The sequence below is a fragment of the Panthera onca genome, chromosome A3, assembly GCF_046562875.1.
Source record: "Panthera onca isolate mPanOnc1 chromosome A3, mPanOnc1 haplotype 2, whole genome shotgun sequence".
Taxonomy (NCBI): Eukaryota; Metazoa; Chordata; class Mammalia; order Carnivora; family Felidae; genus Panthera; species Panthera onca.
The window spans coordinates 15,431,469-15,453,779 of NC_138341.1; the positions used below are offsets into that span (position 1 = coordinate 15,431,469).

Sequence of the window (22,311 nt, forward strand, 5' to 3'; positions counted from 1 at the left end):
AGTACAGGTTATACCATTTCATAACCTCTAGAATAATTAGGTTGAATGTCACCAATGAATACTGTTATGTAACATAAATGTTCTGATTATTTTAAAGAGTTCTTGACACAACTTGGGGCGCCTGGGTGACTCAGTCAGTTAAGCGTCTGACTTCGGCTCAGGTCATGATCTCACAGTTCGTGAGTTCGAGCCCCGCATAGGGCTCTGTGCTGACAGCTTAGAGCCTGCTCCAGTCTTCAAATTCTATGTCTCCCTCTCTCTCTGCTCCTCCCTGTCTCATCCTGTCTCTCTCTCCTTCAAAAATAAATAAAAACATTAAAAAAAATTTTTTTTAAAAAAAGAGTTCTTGACACAACTCAATCATATAAAGGTAGAAACTACCTACCAGGTGTTTCCTAGTTATGCAAGTAATATGTTCCTGAAAGCTAGGTCGAAAATATCTTTGAACATTGAATCACATATTTTCAATGAATTTCATTAAGACCCAACAGCTATTTTACCTTATTCTCCAAATGAATGTCAGGAATAACTTCTGATACACTAAGTAAGTTTCTCTGTTGTTTCTCCGTAATTTCCTGTCTAATAATGTGCTCAATAAAGGTGAAGCCTAGGGGCGTCTGGGTGGTTCAGTCAGTTAAGTGTCTGACTTCGGCTCAGGTCATGACCTCACAATGCCGTGGGTTCAAGCTCCGCATCAGGCTCTGAGCTATCAGCACAGAGCCTGGAGCCTGCTTCGGATTCTGTCTCTGTCTCTCTGCCCTTCCCCTGCTTGCTCTGTCTCTGTCTCTGTCTCTCAAAAATAAATAAATGTTAAAAAAAAATTAGGGCTGCCTGGGTGGCTTAGCTGGCTGAGTGTCCAACTTAGGCTCAGGTCATGATCTCGCATTCGTGGGTTCAAGTCCCCATCGGGCTCTGTGCTAACAGCTCAGAGCTTGGAGTCTGCTTCGGATTATAGGTCCCCTCTCTGTCTGCCCCTCCCCTGCTCGTGCTCTCTCTCTCCATCTCTCAAAAAATAAAATAAAACATTAAAAAAATTAATAAAATTTTTTAAAAATACATAAAGGTAAAGCCTAAATGTATTTGGGAAGCTCTAATTAATGGAATTTTTGTTCTGAACTAAAGAATTGTTCCCTATGTTCCCTGTGTGATGATGATGACTACTTTTAGACTCTGCCCATCTCTCTGATACCGTCATTATAATACTATTCACACCATAGTATCTCCACTAGTTTACCTCTCTCTCCAGTTGGTGGGTTTCCCAGAACCAAAGGCTGTATCTCTAGTGCCTAGCACAGTGCCATATACTGCCAGGTGCTCTATGTCTGCTGGAAAAATATTAAAACTAGTGGAGGTGAATAGGGAAGATACAACATAGAGTAGCTATGAGGCCCTGGGCAAGTCACTTAACTTCTCTGATCCTCAATTTCTCCAAGTGGAAATAAGGGCAACCTTTTGCAGGGTTTTTTTAAGAGGCATAAATAAAATGATGTTTGTAAAGTACATATGCAAAGCCTGATCATCAAGAAATCATAAATGTAATATAATCATAAGAAAATCAAGCCATTTTCTATCTCGAAAATATCATGAGATTTTATCATTGTTAAACTGAAATCATAATTGTACTTTGATCAATAAGGAGATTAAATGTTAAATTTAACAGAAATGTATTAAAGACAGAAAGAAAATATATTTTAAAAAGAAATAATTTAGAGGTGCTGTGCTTCTGTATTTTACTACATTTCTATTAAGTATATCCAGCCACTATTTCTACTAGTTATCACAAAATAAAAGTGAACGGTTAGAATAGGAGGGCTCTCAAGAGATCACGTGACCCCCTTCCCCCTCTTAAAACAAGTAGGGTACTACAAGAAAGGCCAATCTGAGTGAAGTGCTTCAGAGCCAGATCAACCTGGCTTTATGTCCCATCTCTACTTATCAGCTAGTGACCTTTGGCAAATAATTTAAGCTCACGTGTCTTAGTCTCTTCTCTGTGAAACAGGATTAATGAGAGTACTCACTAGGCTTACTGGAGTATCTGGCAGGTAAGAAGTATTCAGTGTTGGCTGTTATCACTATCATCAAAGATATTTTACAGATGAGGAAAGTGAGGTCCAGAGAGAACCTGCCCAGTCATATCCTACATAGAAATACAAGGAAATGCTGCCATCTTAAAGCCAGAATATCTTCAGCTGTCTCCCAGGACACTCACTCTATGGAGAGGCTAGATTTTTCTGTCCCAACTTTGTCCTTAGATCTACCTTCTCCCTGCAGATGGCAGTTCTCTTATTATTGCTACCACTGCCACATGCTGTCCTGAAAAAGACCAAAGATTCTTCCTATCTAGACTTTCAGAACTACTGAGAAGATATAGTATTTTTCAATTTTTTTTTATTTGTTTTGCTTCCACATGAATTCATGCATCCAGAATATTTTTACTAGGGACATTTCTCCTATCTTAGTACCTGAGTGAATCTTAAAGGAAAGGGAAGATTGCATTAAGACAACAAGCATGTGTGAGGGAAGATGATCTGAAAAAGCAACCCAGGGTTTCTGACATAACCCCCAGTGCCCACTCCCAACAGAGGTCTAAGCCCTGATTAAGAATTATTAGAGTAAAGCACTCAACAAAATGCTTTATTTAAAGGTTTAGGGTGGGGCATCTGGGTGGCTCAGTCAGTTAAGCCTCTGACTTTGGCTCAGGTTGTGATCTCAAGGGTCATGGTTCCAGCTTGTGTAGGGCTCTGTGTTGGCAGTGCATAGCCTGCTTGGGATTCTCTTTCTCTCCCTCTCCCTCTCTGCCTCTCCCCTGCTCGCACTCTCTCTCTCAAAATAAATAAACGTTAAAATACATACATACATACATACATACATAAAGGCAGGCTTAGGGTAACAACAAGTGGGTAAAATACAGAATATCACCAACAGAGATAATATAACTTACAAAAACTCAGTAAACACATCTACACCTTGAAACTTATCACAGGAATCCCCCCATCCTAGTCCTAACTTCTCTATGTAGTAGAGCCCTCTCTATCACTTAACCCAACTCCCTGGAATCCAGGGCAAGAAAAAGAAGCCCAAGTAACCAGTTCACCCTACCTGAAGACCTCCTCCTTATCTGTGTCTAAGAACCTGCCTATCCTATGGTGGCTGATACTAGGATCACCCCCACTCTCCCAGAACAACCTGTGCCACTAACCCATAAGAATGAAGCTTTGGTCAGACATTCAGTTGAATAATCATATTTCAAGTATAGCATAATAACCCTAACATGGTGAGAGTAGGTTCGGGAGACTAGCTATTTCCTTATAAAAACACAGACTTCTGGGGCGGCTGGGTGGCTCAGTCAGTTGGGTGGCCGACTTCGGCTCAGGTCATGATCTCGCAGTCTGTGAGTTCGAGCCCCGCGTCGGGCTCTGTGCTGACAGCTCAGAGCCTGGAGCCTGTTTCAGATTCTGTGTCTCCCTCTCTCTCTGACTCTTCCCCATTCATACTCTGTCTCTCTCTGTCTCAAAAATAAATAAAACATTAAAAAAAAATCATAAAAAAAACCCAAAAAAACCCACAGACGTCCAGTTTTAATCTCTAAGGGCTTTCTTTTATTATACCACACCCCTTCTTATTTATTTTGATCAATTTAAACAAATAATTTGAAAGATTTTGAAAGATTTTGAATGGGAAAGTATTATTTCTAGTAATCAAAACAATTTACAGTTCTCAAGCATGACAATTTAGAATTAACTATGTCTGGTTTAAATGTGATACGGCTGAGCTACTAAAAACCATGTATCAAAAGATATACCTTTCTCTCCCTTCTTTCCGAGACCGCGTGATCTGATTAATTTCCAATGCTGTGAGCTTCTTTGCCACACGATATTGCCAGGTATAAAATGCTTCTTTTGAAGCTGCTATCACATGGGTTTTGGTCATTGCAACAAATAATGGTACTATTTAAAAGAGCATTAAAACAATTAGGTTACAGTTACACAAAATCACAGAATGTTTGTGCTGCAAAGGAATTCAGTGACCACTGTATTCAACTCCTCATTTCAGACAATATACCCAACATGCAGTCTCTAAAATCAAAAAACATAATCAAAAGCTTGTAGGACCATACAAAAATATTACATGAAAATGGATCAAAGACCTAAATGTAAGAACTAAAATTACTGTAGAAATCTTAGGGGGGCGGTGGGGGGAACCTTAGAAATAAATCTTTGTGACCTTGGATTAGGCAAGAGTTTCTTAGATATGACACCAAAAGCACAAGCAACAAAAGAAAAAGTAGATAAACTGGACTTCATCAAATTTAAAACATTTGTGCTTCAAAGGACACCATCAAAAAAGTGAAAAGACAACCCACAGAATGGAAGAAAATGTTTGTAAATCGTATATGTGATAAGGAATTATTTCTAGAATATATAAAGATCTCTTACAACTCAATAATAAAAAGACAAAAAACCCAATTAAAAAATGGTCAAAGGATCTGAATAGACATTTTTCCAATGAAGATATACAGTCACTAAGCAAAGGAAAAAGATGTCCAATATCATTAGCCATCAAGCAAATGCAAATCAAAACCACAGTGACATACCACTTCAAACCCACTATAATGGCTACAATCAAAAAGTCAGCCAATAACAAGTATTGCCAAGGATGTAAAGAAATGGTAGGGAAATAGTGGTGCATCCACTTTGAAAAATAGTTTGGCAGTTTCTCCATTTGCTAAATATAGAGTTACCACAGGCCCCACCAACTCCACTCCTAGGCATATACCCAAGAGAAATGAAAACAAATGTCCACACAGAAGCTCACACACAAATGTTCAGAACAGCATTGTTCATAATAGCCAAAAAGTTGAAATAGCCCAAATGTCCAATTAACTGATGAAGAGATAAATCAAATCCCACTACCTCCTCCCATCCCCATTATTATTACTGCTTGGTTTGGGCCTTTATCCTTCCCTCTGACCTCACATCTTATAATTCCTCATTAAGTTATAAAAGAAAATTCTAGATGGCTAACAAACACAGGAAAAAACGCTCAACATCACTCATCATCAGGAAAATACAAATCAAAACCACAGTGAGATACCACCTCACACCTGTCAGAATGGCTAAAATTAACAACTCAGGAGACAACAGATACACTGCTGGTGGGAATGCAAACTGGTTCAGCCACTCTGGAAAACAATGTGGAGGCTCCTTAAAAAATTAAAAATAGAATTACACTACTAGGTATTTATCCAAAGTATACAAAAAGGCTGATTTGAAGGGGTACACGCACCCCAGTGTTTATAGCAACACTATCACAATAGCCAAATTATATACACAATGGAACACTACCCAGCGATCAAAAAGAATGAAATCTTGCCATTTGCAACAAAATGAATGGAACTGGAGTGTATTATGCTACGTGAAATACGTTAGTCAGAAAAAGGCAAATATCCTATGATTTTACTCATATATAGAATTTAAGAAACAAAACAGATGAACATAGAGGAAGGGAAGGAAAAATAAGATTAAAAACAGAGAGGGAGGCAAACCATAAGAGACTCTTAAATACAGAGATCAAACTGAGGGTTGCTGGAGGGGAGGTGGGTGGAGGGATGGGCTAAATGGGTGATGGGCATTAAGGAGGGCACTTGTTGGGATGCGTATGGAGCGTTACATGTAAGTACGAATCACTGGGTTCTACGCCTGAAACCAATACTACCCTGTATGTTAACTAACTTGAATTTAAATAAATAAATTTGATTAAAAAAAAGAACTATTAGAGATTAAAAAAAATAAAATCATGAGGAAGAGAAGCTAGATTTAGAGTACTGTATGGTAAAATCTGTGTACAAGTGGACCCACGCAGTTCAAACCTGTGTTGTTCAAGAGTCAGCTGTATCATTAAAATTAATTTTTGTCTGTTTAAAAAAAAGAAAAGAAAATTCTCCAAAGTTCCTTCCTAATTTAGGAAAATATTCTCCTAACCATATAACTTTGTTCATCTATTCCTTTTCTTAGAGAACATTTAAGCTCCTACCCTTTGTAGGACCTGTGTACCCTTTGATGACATAGCCTTATAAAATCTAGCTTAAAGATTAAAAAATAGAGGAAGAAGTAAAATAACTTGTCCATGGTCACAAAACACAAACTAAATACCATAAAACTAAGCAAACACATTCACATGAACTATGTAAAAACAAAACAAAACTCCATCATAAAAGATCATTTTAGTACCTATTTTCTAAACTCATGAATAATTAGAATAGTATAAAACTTGTGTTTTATTAAATATTAAGCTAATTATTCATATGGCCAGAATAAAGGAATGGTGTTAACAGCAGCTACCATTTATGGAGTTCTTGCCATGGTCCAAGTAAACCTTTAAGGCATTAAAAGACTGAGAAAATGGACAAAGAATCAGAAACCAGGCTAATGATAAAATAGTAATTGAGTAGATTACCAACTTTGTGATTCAAATTCAAGAATTTTTATATACAAAGTAATTCAGTATAGTTGAATCATGCTAAAAACATTTTTTCATTACAATTGTCAAGGTTTTTCTATTTGAAACACCTACTATTGTTGAACTCTAGAGGGAGCCAGAAGCCTTTCCTGTAGGGAACAAGTGGCCGAAAGGCGATCCTAGAAAAGTAGCAAGGGCCTGGGGAGCGCTGAGTGAGAAGAATGAGCATGCCAGGCCCAGGCTTTACTCAGCTTTCTCTGACCCCACTCTCACTAAATCATAAGACATTTGCTAAACGTTTAGTAAATTCTACCACAGACACTCTAATGCTGATGAGTATAATGCCTTTAGTGGGATTTGAAATAAGTTCACAACTTTAAACTATTTTCTAATATGGGGCACCTGTGTGGCTCAGTGGGTTTAGTGTCTGACTTTGGCTTAGGTCATGATCTAGTGGTTCCATGAGCTTGAGCCCTGCATTGGGCTCTCTCTGCTGTCAGCACGGAGGCCGCTTAGGATCCTCTGTCTCCCTGTCTCTCTACCTGTCTGCCTCTCTCCCGCTCTCTCTCTCAATCTCTCTCTCTCAAAAATAAACATTAAAAAAAATATTTTCTAATAAAATACAATTTTTTCTAAGCATATATGAAAGCATTCCTCTAACCAACATTTACATACAACTATAAATTATACTCATGTTCCTCTCTGATACATCCTAAATAATCACAATACCTTATCATTAGCCTGGTTAAATTAAAATGTTAATGGTTCATGGAAAGAGTCAGACTTTTGGATTCAAACTACAGGTACTTGCTTAACTCTGTGGCCTTAGATAAATCACTTATTCTCTCTGAACCTCAGTTTACTTACTGCAGTTGGAAATGATAATATCTTATACAGCTGCTTTAAAAATTAAAAGAGATAACAAAGCATGGCAAAATCTCTGGAATAGAATAAACAATAATAATTTCAAAGCCATTATTTATTAACTTAAATATATATAATATATTATACACATATATTATATATATTATTTATATATTTAAGTTAATAAATATATACATCAGGTACATATACCATATACTATAAATACATTAACTATAATTATTTTGTTCTATATAATATATAATTGTGTTAATATATAATGAAAATATTACATAGTATATATTCTCACTCACACTCACAACTATTCTATGAGATAAGCATTATTACCCCACTGGGCAGATGAAGAAACTGAAAGAGGGGGGGGTTAAATAACTTGCTGATGTGCATGGCTAGAAAGCCGGAGGTGAGACAAAAGCCCAGTTAATCTGGCTCCATAATCTGTGCTCTTAACCACGATGGCATATTGCTTCTAATTAAGGGTTAATAATAGTATTAGATGTGGATACTAGTATTGTTTTTATTTTTATTACCTATATAGGTTTTTTTTTATTATTATTATTATTTTTTATTTTTTTTAACATTTTATTTATTTTTGAGACAGGGAGAGACAGAGCATGAACAGGGGAGGGTCAGAGAGAGGGAGACACAGAATCTGAAACAGGCTCCAGGCTCTGAGCTGTCAGCACAGAGCCCGACGCGGGGCTCGAACTCATGGACCGCGAGATCATGACCTGAGCCGAAGTCGGCCGCTTAACCGACTGAGCCACCCCAGCGCCCCTATATAGGTTTTTATAATAAAGTCACATATAAACCCATCAGTCAATACAAAAAAAAAAAAAAATACAAATACAAATATATCTAAAACATACATTCTTTGGATCAGTATGGGAGTAAATTCAGCAAATTCATATGGGTAGATAATCCTATCTACAAAAACTATGCTAGATTTTCATTAAAAGATCCATCCCATCCTGGTGGATTAGTTCTTAGTTTCCTAGAACTAAGCCCCCAGGAATAAGTTAGGAATCCAAATTTTAACAGACAGAACGTTTTAGAAAAAGAACACAACCAGGATAAAAGCATTCCATGTTCCTCTCAACTACTCATTATTTGGAAAGAAAAATTTCAAATATTTAGAATGATTATTGGAAACAAAAATTTTTAAGGAAATAATTATGCTTCCATTAGCTGAACTTTGTTAACACTTATAGGTAGAAGTCACTAGGCAGGCAAAGGATGTAAAATAACCTAAAACAACCTAGGAATTCATATATAAGTAAAACTTGCTTGTAATATTTTAATGCTGAGGCCTGAAATAAATGGCTACATCTGTAATGTTCCCTTACTTTCCTACTTACTAATTTCTCAGCCTCTTAAAAAATCTGGTAAACTGAAATTGCACTGACATGTTTTCATCAAACTGCCTTTCTCTAGAATCTATGCATGACTCCAGGCATGTGGTAGAGACCATCATTAGAAAGCCACCTACCAGCTCCCACCAAAATGGCTAAAGCACAGGCACCTGGTACTTTCCAGGCACTTTCCATGCCTTCGTTTCTCTGCAAATGCTGCTTTCTTTCTCTCCTTAAAATGTCACCTGAATAAACACTTATCCTTCAAAATTCAGCTCAAATGAAACCATCTCTAAGTAGCAAAGATACGTCTGATGTCCTTACTCACTAATATCCACTTATCCAACACCTAGCACGATACCAACCTAGCACACAGTGGGCGAACAGTACACCAGTGTCGAACGGATTAACTACATTTCATTATTTGTTTAGATATCCTACAGGAAGTTTCATAGTCAATTTTTTATAACTCCAGATACCCAGTACAGTACCAGAAACTCACTGAAGGTTTGTTAAATAAATGTGTCATTTTCCATTTTCATGATAGAAATAAGTACTTTCCATATGCTCAATAAGCATTTGTTATAGGGCAGGCACAGTGTTAGAGGAATACAGAAATTAATAAGACATAGACCTCTAAGGAGTCCAAAATCTTGTGGGGAAGGCAAACGAGAAAATCAGTAATTGTAGCGCAGAGTAAAAAGTAGTACTCTGAACAGAAGTGCACCTTTAAAATACCTCTTAAAGGTATTTTAAGAGCTCAAGGGAAGAGCACCGGAAAAGGGCACATAACTCCTCCATGCATAGTACAAAAGCCCCACAGACTAAACTTGTATAATAATGCATAAAGTTCTTTTAAAAAGTTTCTACAGAGATTGGCAGGAGGAAGAGCAGCACAAAAATTACACTTTCCAGAGCAACATCAGTTACACACTTTTTTCGTTTTACCCTCCAGTCCTCACAAAAATTTGGCATACAAACTTAAAAAAGGAATTTTACAGGATATGTATGAAACAAAAATGTTGAGTCCTTGGCTTGGTTTACTGCAAACCAATGAAAGAACTGTTTGTTAAAATTTCAGCCAGCAAGACTGCAAAAAAAAAAAAAAAAGTTTCAAGACTCAAAAATACAAATAATCATGCCCTCAAGTATTTGCCATTTTATGAAGGTGAAGGATTTACATCTGGCTTTATGAAGAAAAAAAAAAAAAGACTACCTATGATTAAAATTACTTTGAGGCTAACCCTACCATCATTATTCTGTTAAAACTTTTGATATCAAAAGAAAAAACATATAATCTAAAGACTGACATAATTCATCCCTTAAAGACTGTTATGTTTCCAATACAAGATATTCCTGTGATAAGAGTCTGTAATAATTTTAAGCTAAGCCTTTTAACAAGGAACACTAACATATATACATATATATGCAGGTACAAATATAAACATACCTCTATAACAATGAACGTAAGATATGAAGTTGAAAAGTGTCAATATATAAAACTGAGTTACCAAAACTCTAAACAGACAGCATAAAATCTTGAAAGCCCATTAAGTATTTCTCACATTTGCTTGTATCACCCAAACAGTTTAGCAAAATATATTTAGAAGGGAGACACTAACATTTGATGAAGGTTAAATATGAAATCTGAAAAAAAAAAAAAAATGACTAGCTCTCAGATTCAGAAAATTCAGTGGGTTTTCAATTTCTGAAGTCTAATAATTTTTCTAATACCATATCCAATAAACTACCACACTTAAAACACATTACTTTTGGAGGTTATAGTGAAATCGCCGCAAAATATTTGGTAATGATTTTTAACAAAAAAATTTAAGAGTTAGATGAGAAATTTTTTAATGGTTACTTTCATAATTGTTGGATAGAGGGAATGGTAACTCTAAAGTAACAAATGTCTCCTGAAAACAAACAAAAAAAAAAATCAGGAATTTTTGAAAGCTGTCTCTATTAATAGATTGATTTCATTAGAAAAATCTGGAAAGAGAAAATGCACTTTAACAAGCAGCTAAAGTGTTTTTATAGAAGAGAGGTATTTGCAAGAAGCTTATTAATAATAAAAGTGGTTTAACAGCAAAATTGTTTCTATAATCCCATTTATTACATGCTAATCATTACATTGCATACCAATTCCTACACAAGTATATTTCCCATTGAAAGCAAATAATGGCAGTATAACAGTCATGAGATTACTGTGGCTTTTAGAGTAAACTTATAATTTATTGTATTAAACAGGATATTTATACGGTGAAGTGGAGCATTATTAATAATTTGACTACGATAATTGGCATCAACTGGTGCTGGACTTGGCAAACCAGGCAAAATGTCATTCTTGTTTAGAAGACCATTTTAATTAATAATGTCATAGCTAGGTTTTTAAATTAGTTGTACAAATAAAACTTGATTAAAGAGGGAATAGACATTAACATTTCCTTACCAATATCAATATATTTGGGATCCAAAGGTGTGCCAATAGAATTACAAAGAACTAGCACAAACTGTGAACAAATAAAACAAAGAGTATCAGAATTCCTGGTTCTGTACAATAAAAGAAATAATGCTTAACATATCATGCTTATCTCTGTAAAGTATCACAACTGGGAAATAACTGACAAAATTGTTAAGTGCAAAGAATAGCAGACAAATATAATCTACAGCATTAAACATAAAGATATACGAATTAAAATTAAACCAAGGCTGATTTCTCAATATAATGGAACACTGTCATTTTTAAGAGTTCACATAAGAAACACAAGTACACTGGCTACGTTTCATTATTTACACTTCTAAAATTCCTGATCAGCTCTAACCTCAAAATTCATTTTTATCTTATAATCAGCTATATAAGAAGTAATTTGTTACCATTGCACCAAATGTTTCCATCTCGTTCTCCTCCTTTGAAGCAATATAAAAATGACATGTACACAATTAATTATCAATAATTAATATTCAGTAAAATAATCAAGCATAATGCACACTTTACACCATACTAAAGTGATAATTTCATTCTTCTATTGTTAATCACCTTTTCTACATCTTGTGCTAAGAATAATATTTTACTTAGATATTCTCCCGATTGGAATAACAACTTCAAATAAACCAATTCTCTACGTACTACTTACATGCAGACTTTCTCTTTCTTTTTTCAGCTTCTCAAGAAAAACTTCTTTAATTTCATAAATGTAAATTAAATGAACCCTTGTGCACTGTTGGTGGGACTGTAAACTGATGCTGCCATTGTGGAAAACAGTATGGAGGTTTCTCAAAAAGTTAAAAATAGAACCACACTATGATCCAGGAATCACATTACTGAGTATTTACCCAAAAAACACAAAAACACTAATTCAAAGGGATACATGCTCTCCTATATTTACTGCAGCATCATTTACAATAGCCAAGCTATGGAAGCAGCCCAAGTGTCCATCAATAGATGAATGGATAAAGAAGATGTGTTATACACACACACACACACACACACACACACACACACACACACACTATTCAGTCATAAAAAAATTAAATCTTGCCATTTGCAACAACATGGATGGAGCTAGAGAGTATGATGCTAAGTGAAATAAGTCAGACAAAGACAAATACCATGATTTCACTCATATGTGGAATTTAAGAAACAAAACAAATGAGCAAAGAAAAAAAAGGCAGAGAGAGAGAGAGATACAAACCAAGAAACAGGCTCTTAACTATAGAAAACAAATTGATGGTTACCAGAGGGAAAAGGAGTGGGGATGGGGGAAACAGGTGACAGGAATTACACATCAAGAATACACATCAGAATGAGCACTGAGAAATGTATGGAAGTGTTGAATCACTATATTGTACACCTGAAACTAACATAACACTGTATGTTAATAATGCTGGAATTAAAATAAAAATTTAATTTGAAAAAGAAAAAAATTTAATTTTTAAAAAAACAAACTAAATGACAAAAATTATACTAAAATATAATTTACTTTTCCACTACTTAAAATAAGCTGATTTACTGCCACAAAATACCACAAGTAACTTGTATTTGTTAATCCACATATCATCTACGTGCTCATAGCTTAAAGAATTGGAAGAGTTCCTAAGAACTCTTCTTACTGAAGAGTAAGAAGAAGTCCTCCCCTAAAACTTCCCATTTTCTGCTCCCTGGAGTAATGACTTTCAGCTCCTTTAATTCATCCTTTTGATATTTACCTCCACAAACCTAAGTAACACGTTGATAATGCTACTTCTTATTTTGTTCTGTTTCGATCTGGAGCAGTATCTACTGACTTCTCACTATCACTTCCCACTATCTTTCAGTCCCCTTTCCAGCCTCCCATCACACAGGGGTACACTTCCACCATTCCGGCTTTCCACTTACAATTTTGTTAGATCGGGATTTTAGGGGTTAATATGATTATACTTTAATTAAAAGTTTTTTAATTACAATATCCATTTAATTACAAAATTAATTTAAAAAGCATCATTTTGATTATGTAAACGCTATCCACGGCTGAGCTGTAAGTACATCACGATTTATTCTCAAGCGCATTTTGCTTTCCCTGTAGTTGGTAACTGCCTTTCTTTTTTCTCTTTGCTTGGTTTCTCTATACCCAATTACCCAATTGGGTATAGTCCCCAATTACCTCCCAGTTATGTACATCTTCTCTCAAGAGTTCAACCACATTAAGCGTTCTATTAATTTCATCTTGAGTTTCCTCTGGAGCCACGTGATCTGCTGTCATCTGATGACTCCCTAGGCATGCCGCACACTGTCAACTGGTACCACTATGTACCACTGCTGTCAGGTTATCCAGTTTCTTCCTCTTGGTCTTTTCCTCGTTTTGGTAGGCCATATTCTGAAGTAACTAAGAAAGCTTGGGAGGTAAGTTTTTGGTGACCTTGTACATCTAAAAATGTCTTTGTCCTACCTTCATTTTATCTTTTTTCCACACAACACAGAAAGCTCTATTCATCCACACTAGTCCAGAGAAAGGCAGGTATGCTGTTTAGTATGCTGTTGTCTTGGTTTCCTGCCGGTTCTCTCTCCATCCATTTCCGCTCAACCTGCTTCTTTTTCTCCTCGGCTGCTATCCTCTTTTCCTCTTCTGCCCAAGGTTTCAGGTACCTATAGCACTTGGTTCTGTAGGCCACACCAAGGAGCAGGGCCGAGGAGCAGCCGAGCTCGAGGAGCAGTCAGACCTGCACCAGCAGCACAATCTCGTCCATAACCTTCACGCTGGAAGCACTGTGCAATCAGTCCCCTTCCTTCATTTTAATTAGTCTGCTTCAGATATGGAATTCAAGACGGGAAATCATTTTCCCTCAAAATTTTGAAAGCAATTCTCCAAAGTATTGCTGTTGACAAGATGAATGCCGTTATGATGCCTGACCGAATGAAGTCTTTCTGAAAGCTTATAGGATCTTCTTTTTATCCCATGTTCTGAAACTTCACAATGATGTGTTTTGATTTGGAAATATTTTTATTCACTGAGGTAGACACTTTCAATCTCAAAACCGAAGGGAAATTTTCTTGAATAGTCTCTTCTCTCTTTGGATTACTTCCCTCCTCTTTGCCTACCTATTCACTGAACTTCCAGGGCTAGTCCTCTGATTTTCTTATTCACTCCTGTTTTCCATTTCCTTGTCTTTCTGCTCCACTTTATAGGAGTTTTCCTTGATTTTATCTTCTAACTCTTCTACCAAATTTTTCATTGCTATTATCATATTTGTAATTTCCAAAAACTTTTTCTATAGTATCCCTTCCTTGTTTTATGGCTGTAGTATCCCTTAACTCTAATAATTTGAAATGACTCTTCTGAATTGTTCTTCTCCCTGCCGAATCTCTGCTTCCTCCCCATTCTTTTCTCCTTGTGTTTATTTTTGTGTGTGTCTGTTAAATGAGATGCTTTCCTCAAACGTCTGACAATCCTTGTCTATCTGCTTTTATTTCAGAGTATGACACTGAAAGCTGCTTGTAATCTATTGGTTTATGGGTGAGCCTCATGACTGGTCTTCACAGTAAGGTGACGAGGCAGGGATATTTCCTTGGGAACTCCCCATAGGAGAACTTTTAGAGGTCTTTCTTTTGAACTGGTCAGATTCTCCAGACAGGACTCTTTATATGCCTTTTTAATTTTCTCCTTCCTGCATAATCTCTGGTACTTCCAAATTGTTTTTCCATTTGTTTCTTTCTCCTACCAGGTACCATTAAGTCCTGTGTCTCTTCAGGATTCTGGGATGAAAACTGGTTACTTCTTTGCTTTCTCCATTGATGACTTAGGATTCAGCTTTCTTAGGTCTGCTAAGGTAATCACCACTAATCCACCCACTCTTTAACCCCCAAAACTATGTTACCATTTCCTTTCTCTTTCTGGTCCCTATGGGCTTATGACTTTTCAAAAAATACCTTTACTGTTATTTTAGTAAGTTTCAAGAGAGAACAGAGCCAAAGGTGGCTGTTCAAATGGCCACCTTAAACCAAAAACTTTATGCTTTTTAATGGAATAAAATAATTTATAACACAGCCAAAGATAATGATAATCCTTTTTTGAAAAATGTATATGCTTCTGCAAATATTTAAATTGTTTCATACTTTTTAAGGCATTATTTATATTATTTATTTTACACTATGAGACGGTTATTTTTAAAGCAATGTAACTCCAAATGAAAGTATACTTCTCAATGTCAAAACTACCCAAAGTGTTATAATGATCATAGTTATATAACTTCTTGAGCATTTATACTAGACATCTGGATATTCATTTTTCCTCGTGGAATTTTAACTTGGAAAAAGACGGTAGTATTTTAAATATGTTTCAGAGACAAAAAGCTTCCATACTGAACTGGTGAGTATGAAATGCTAATGGATTAGCTAATTGGAAAAAAAAAAAAATAGAGTCACAATGGAATAACATAATTTTCCAAAACAGAGGTCCAGACAGACATGGCCAATAGACCCAACACTTTGCTGTACTGCCAGCAGAGAGGCTATACCTGAGAAGGAGAGGTTAACCCATACCCATCTTAGCTTTAACATATGAAGGAACACTTACCTGAGGATGATTTTCATCAGCTTTCGTAGCCAAAATGCAGAAATCTCCACAGGTAGTAATAGAAATGAGACTCTTCACATATTTAACATATTTCTCATTGTTTTTTGTATCCCAAAAGATAACACAATACTCTGGACGATCAGGTCTGGTATAAGCATATACTACAGTATTGGAACAATAACCCCACTAGGAAGAAAGGAAGGAGCAAAGGGCCAGAACAGGAGGGAAGAAGAGAGGGAGAGACAAAGAGGAAAAGAACATTTAACACTGGGAACAAAAAATCTTATTATGTACTGCAGATACGTGGTTTTTTGGTGCTGACAAAATATATTCTTCAGGAATAAAAGACAGAAAGACTGAACATTCAGCACAATACCTTTTCTCACTAAAATAACAAAAAATCTAAGAGAAACACAGTTATCAAACAAAGAATGTACTGCAAAAATAAGTTTAGTTTAACTTTCCTTATTTCCATTTGTAAGATTCACGCTTCGGTGGTGAAAATCTCGGATTTTTCAGTAGTCCGTAACAGCTGCATGAGGGACAACAGGAGGAGTGACCCCTGTCAAAAGCTTAACTTCTGGGTCCCCAAGCCAAATTTCAAAAACAGATGCTTTGCTTTTTCTCCCCTATCTACATTTTCTACATTTGTTTTTACCAGAGTAACATATGCACATAGTGTAGAGTCAAATAATTCTACATAGCTAATTTAAAACAAAAATAGAATGCAGACCCCACTGACTAATTTCCTCCCAGTGGTAGCCATTTGTAACTCTGAGCTTTGACTCTTGTTATCTACCTCCATATCACGTATGTATTGATTATGGCTTATGGAATGTCTTTCTCTTGGGCTAACTCTCCAATATATTCATAATGTAATTTTGAATAAAGCAATATTCAAAGTTAATATTATGACTATGTTTACTATTCAAAATTAAGGCATATTTACTTTTTATAGGATGGTTAGTTTTTAAAATAAGCTTTTTACTTTAAAATAATTTTAGATTTATATAGAAGTCACAAAGATAATACAGAGTTCCCTATAGTCCTCTCCATTTCCCCCTGCTGTGAGTACCTTACATTGCTGTGGTACATTCATCACAACTAAGAAGCCAGCACAGATCCAGTACTATTAACTAAACTCCACACCTTATTTAGATTTCATGAGTTTTTCTCCAATGTTCTTTTTCTATCTCAGAATCCTACTTGGAATACATTATGTTTAGTCATCTTGTTTCCTTAGGCTCCTCTGGTCTGTGATGATTTCTCAGTCTTTCCCCATTTTTAATGACCTAGACAGTTTTGAGGAGTACTGGTCAGGTATTTTGCAGAATGTCCTTCAATGTGGGTTTGTGTGATGTTTTTCTCCTGCTCAGACTGGGATTTTCAGAAAGACCATCAGAGAAGTGATGACCTCTTCTCATGTGCCACATTAGGGGTACGTGATATCTATGTGACACCGGTGATGATGCTAGCCTTGATCACCTAGACAATGTGGTGTCTGCCAGGTTCCTCCACTGTAAAGTGACTTTGCTTTTCACCCTTTCCATAGTCTACTCTTTGGAAGTGAGTCACTAAATGCAACTCACATTCAAGTTAGGGGGGCGGGGGACCAGCCGGGGTAGTGTCTAAGTAATTCAAATACTTCTGTAAGGAAGATTTGTTTCTTCTCCCCCATTTATGTATTTAAATAATCTATTTTAGATCAGGTTTTGCTTGTGGACACTTATTTTTATAATTTGGGTTACAATCCAATGTTACATCATTTATTTTGTTGCTCAAATTGTTCCAGTTTTGGCCATTGGGAGCTCTTTCAGGTTGGCTCCTTTGTCTCTTTGGCATGCCCCCATCCTTTTGTTTGAGACTTCCTTACTTTCTGCCACTATCAGAGGCTCCAGGTTCATCTTGCATTTTTCCCACCCTAGTCCTAGAATCAGACAGCTCTCCAAGGTGCTTTGTCTTCTAAAAAATGGATTAAGTTTTTCACACATAACAAATATTCTTAGCATTTTGCAGCTCAATTAATCTCATACTTCTGAATTTGTTTTGGGTCAAATGTTAAATTTAAGATAAAGTACTGGTTAGTATCATGCTGCTTATTTTCATTTTCCTCTTCCGATCCATCCTCTCCCCTTCTTTACCCTACACTATGCCCTGGAAACTATCTTCTATGAACTCCATCATGTGGGCTGCCTTGCCTTCTAGTTTCCAGCTGGGTCTGGCCAATAGAAGGCACCAGCAGGTGGAGAGATGGCTGAAGTACTCCCTCCCCAAAGCTGTCTCTGTCCAGCCAGTCAGCAGAAGCTGCGCTCCCACAGGACAGTCTGTCTTGTATAACCACAGCCCCAGTGGGTTCCAGAAACTATAATACTTCCCTATCTTGCCCACCATTGCTAATACCTGGATGCTTGCCTTGTCAACCCTTACTGAACCCCTTAACCTTGCCCACACCTCTGTAATAAACCCTTCATCAATCTGTTTTCAATTATTCTTTTGTGTGTGCCATGCGTTTCCTGCTGAGACCCTGACTGTTGGGAGTATTTTATTAATTATATATAGTATTCTAGAAAAGCTTTCTGGTTCTAAAGTCTCCACACTAAAAACACCTCCTTTCATCTGGTTTCTAAAATAAAGTGGCTGTGAATACATGCAAGAAACATATTATACTTCAAGCTACAACAAAACTATTTAGTAAAAACAGCCTTTTTTTTTTTTTTTTTTTTTTACAACTGCTCATAATACTCACCTTATAATCAGGTCGAATGTTTGCAAAATATATAAAAGAATCAACAGCTAGTGCAATTTTCAGTCCTCCTCCTTCCCAAGATAGTGCAGACATCTGCTTTCCAGGAACCTTCAAAGTACCCAAATGCTGAAAAAAATGATTATATTTAACCTAAAGTATTGCAATTAAATAAAATATAAATTACCACCCACACCACTTCACAGACATCAAGAGTGGCATAAAAATTATTTTGTGAAAGGTTACCACTCACTTCATAATCATTTTCCTTGAATTTTTATAATGAAAAACATACATACGATAGGAGAAATTTATGAACAATAACCAAAGAATTCAGTATCAAATTTCATCAAATCTAAGATTTGAAATCCAGAGATTTAAATATGCATCTTTACTTTTATGTACAACTCAGGAAAGAAAAAAATACATTGTTAATTAAAATAGAAACTGACTATACGATGCACCCCAATTTTGAAGTTGTTAAAAAAAAAAAAACAACCGCGCCTCCTGGGGGTGCCTGGCTGGCTCAGTCAGTGGAACACGCGACTCTTGATCTCAGGGTCGTGCTTCGAGCCCCACGTTGGGTGTAGAGATACTTAAAAATAAAATATTTTTTAAAAAACTGTGCTTCTTGGAATCAATGAATTGTGGCAGTAAACACAATGCTTAAGGCTGGGCTCTCTTTCACCCCCCACAGCCAGTGGGTCAGCAGTCCCATCGCTTCCGCTCACATCCATCCTCCACTGCCACGGCCTCTTTTCCTGAGTGAATGATGGTAACAGTCGAACTGCAATTTTTACCTCTCACCTCCTTCCTCATTCCCAGCCTCCATGCCCCAAATTCAATTCTTCATTTTACTGTCATAATTACCTTTCTGGGACACAAATCCAATCATGTCCTACCCTGCTTTAAAAAATGTTTAATAATTTTTAAAAATCAATAGCTCCCCACCATCACATTCTTTAGCAGAGTATGCAATGCCTCTTCCCATCTGGCCCAAAACCATACTCTTGGGTTCAGTACCCCACTATCTGGCCATAATGCTTGTGTTCTCACTCATGAGAGGACCACTATGCCTCCAGACCTTTGGCCCAGATAATATCTCTTCTGCCTGAAATCTCCCTTTCCTCCCCCATCCTTACTCTCCCTTGCCCTACTGGAGCACCGCTCTCCATCCTCCAAGACACAACTTTAATACTGCTTCCTGCCTTCTCCCTCCTTCTGTGGGTCCAGAGAATTCAGATAGTGAGCGACCTGAGAGCCCTAACTTCATCATGCTTATATCTATGTCCCTACCCCTTAATGGACTGGTTGGTAAACAGGTACTCAATAAATATCTGTTAAGTATATAAATGTATCATGCATCCAAATTAATGTCTTCAAATATGACAACATGCTTGATACTTTTAATTACAACTATACCAAACTTACAGTTTTCAATTTAACATAGCACATTTTATGGCTAAGTTAACAGTGAATAAATGAATACAAAGACATTTTCAGGTGGTCATAAAAAAAGAAAATATTTTAAATCTATGCTTTTTTGACCTAAGAATTTTAATAAGTTGTATCAGTATCCTCTGTTCTTTTTTTTTAAAAAAATTTTTCTTAATGTTTATTTATTTTTGAGAGAGAGACAGAGCATGAGCAGGGGAGGGGCAGAGAAAGAAGGAGACACAGAATGTGAGGCAGGCTCCAGGCTCTGAGCTGTCAGGACAGAGCCCGATGCAGGGCTCAAACTCACGAACTGTGAGATTATGACCCAAGCTAAAGCCGGACACTTAACCAACTGAGTCACCCAGGTGCCCCAACGGTATCCTTTGTTCTTAAGCAGATATGCTCGAAAGTCAAATTTAATGTATTAAACTCCATTTTGTCAGGAAAACGGATAAGGGTAAAGATGTTTTAACCTAGAAAGATCCACTCTATCTGTCCTGCTGCCTGTAGGAAACCAAAGGGAGAAAGCAGGCTCTCATGACAGCACTCTTTGTACTGACAGACAGCCTGCACTGGAAGAATAAGGCTATCTCCCCACTCTGCAAACCAGCCAGGTGATGGCAGCAGCAAGGAGAGATAAGCTGACTTGTAGTAAGCACAGTGCTAGGCATTTTCTCGTTGTTACCTCCTTTAATTTTTGCAACAGTGCCATGAAGTATTACCTTTATTTCAGAACATAAGTAAATTGAGTCTCAGAGGTTAAATAAGTTCGCTAAGTAAAACTACACTGCGGAAATGGAATTCAAAGCCAAAGCCAGGCCAACCTGACTACAAATCGCATGCTCTATTAGCCCTTTCCACGGCTGAGACCACAGTATAAAAACCAGAAGACTGTGGCCTTCAGGATCAAAAGCAAATTGCTTCTTGAAGTTTCCTTAAGTTTAAATCTTTAGATAACCTCCTTCCAAGTTATCTTCATAACATAAATCCACAATAAGTCCCCCATATATTCACTCATTCAAAAAAATACTAAGTGACTAATATACCTCGAGGAACTATGCTAGATACTTTTAATTACAACCATACCAAACCAACTTACACTTTTCACATGAACACATAGCACACTGTTTTGCAAGGTAAAACAAACAGGCCTTAGGATCCATGTTTTTCTACTTAGAGAAGGCCGAGCTAACAAAAATAAGCAGATGAAACAATATAACAATAAGCCAATGAGACAAAAACAACCAATAAAGAACATCAATTAAAAAGGAGGCTGCAACCATTGAAATAACTGGAATTCAGATTTTTAATAGTTAGGAACCTTGAGAACTATACTTCTGTTTTCCTTAGCTTTTAACATCTACCAGAAATATTATCAGGTAGCAACGTAGGGAGAGTACCTACTCTCTACATCACACTCTACTGCATATTTTGAGATACTGATACAAAAGCATGAGCTGACACCATTTTTTTCTTTCACAGAAATTATTAAAATATATTTTTAAATATTACATAAAAATATTAAAACAACTGGGGAAGGCTTTTGTACAACAAAAACACATATTATTGAAATCTATGGTGAATTTATAAAATCCAACAGGGACTAAATGGAACCTAGAGTTAGAAAATAAAACAAGTATAAAGTTATTAAGCTTAGTTAATATTAAGTTTTCATTTCCTAAATTCTTTAAAATTCACAATATATTGGGGAGCCTGGGTGGCTCAGTCAGTTAGCCGTCTGACTTTGGCTCAGGTCATGATCTCGCGGTTGGTGAGTTCAAGCCCTGCGTCGGGCTCTGTGCTGACAGCTCAGAGCCTGGAGCCTGCTTCGGATTCTGTGTCTCCCTCTCTCTCTGCCCCTCTCCTGCTCATTCTCTGTCTCTGTCTCAAAAATAAATAAAACATTAAAAAAAAATTCACAATATACTAATTCTCCTTTTGATATTTTCCATTATGACTTCAACAAAATTCTCCTTAAAAATTAAAATTTATTAATAACACTATTGAGAAGGATAACCCATGCATTTATGAAAACAATGCTTGTATTTTAATGTAGTGTCACCTAAGATTAGTTATTAAAATAGATTTTCTTAAATTTTTGTTTAGTGTTTATTTATTTTTGAGAGAGACAGAGACAGAATGCAAGTGGGTTAGGGGCAGAAAGAGAGGGAGACACAGAATCCGAAGCAGGCTCTAGGCTCTGAGCTGTCAGCACAGCGCCTGATGTGGGGCTCGAACTCACCAGCCGTGAGATCATGACCCAAGCTGAAGTTGGACACTCAACCGACTGAGCCACCCAGGTGCCCCAAGATAGATTTTCTTAAAATAGTTGATTACTGCACAAATTAAAACTGTTAGAAGTTCGTGGTAAGGAGAGACAGTTATG

At 36.6% G+C, this 22,311-nt stretch overlaps 1 protein-coding gene and 1 pseudogene across 3 annotated transcripts in view; both read right to left on the minus strand.

The window, feature by feature from the left end:
* The window catches only part of WDR35 (WD repeat domain 35), a 59,311-nt gene that overhangs the window by 26,063 nt on the left and 10,937 nt on the right, over window positions 1-22,311 (minus strand). For 2 of the 3 annotated variants that reach the window (XM_081795161.1, XM_060649235.3), the window contains exons 9-13: window positions 18,492-18,617; window positions 15,746-15,931; window positions 11,571-11,603; window positions 11,146-11,206; window positions 3,803-3,947 (exon numbers count right to left, since the gene is read on the minus strand). In XM_081795161.1, the coding sequence (XP_081651287.1) occupies window positions 3,803-3,947; window positions 11,146-11,206; window positions 11,571-11,603; window positions 15,746-15,931; window positions 18,492-18,617 (551 nt within the window). The remainder of the gene's footprint in view (window positions 1-3,802; window positions 3,948-11,145; window positions 11,207-11,570; window positions 11,604-15,745; window positions 15,932-18,491; window positions 18,618-22,311) is intronic. The other variant, XM_081795160.1, reaches the window with a different exon arrangement.
* LOC132688137 (ATP synthase F(0) complex subunit e, mitochondrial pseudogene) lies at window positions 12,690-13,919 on the minus strand (annotated as a pseudogene).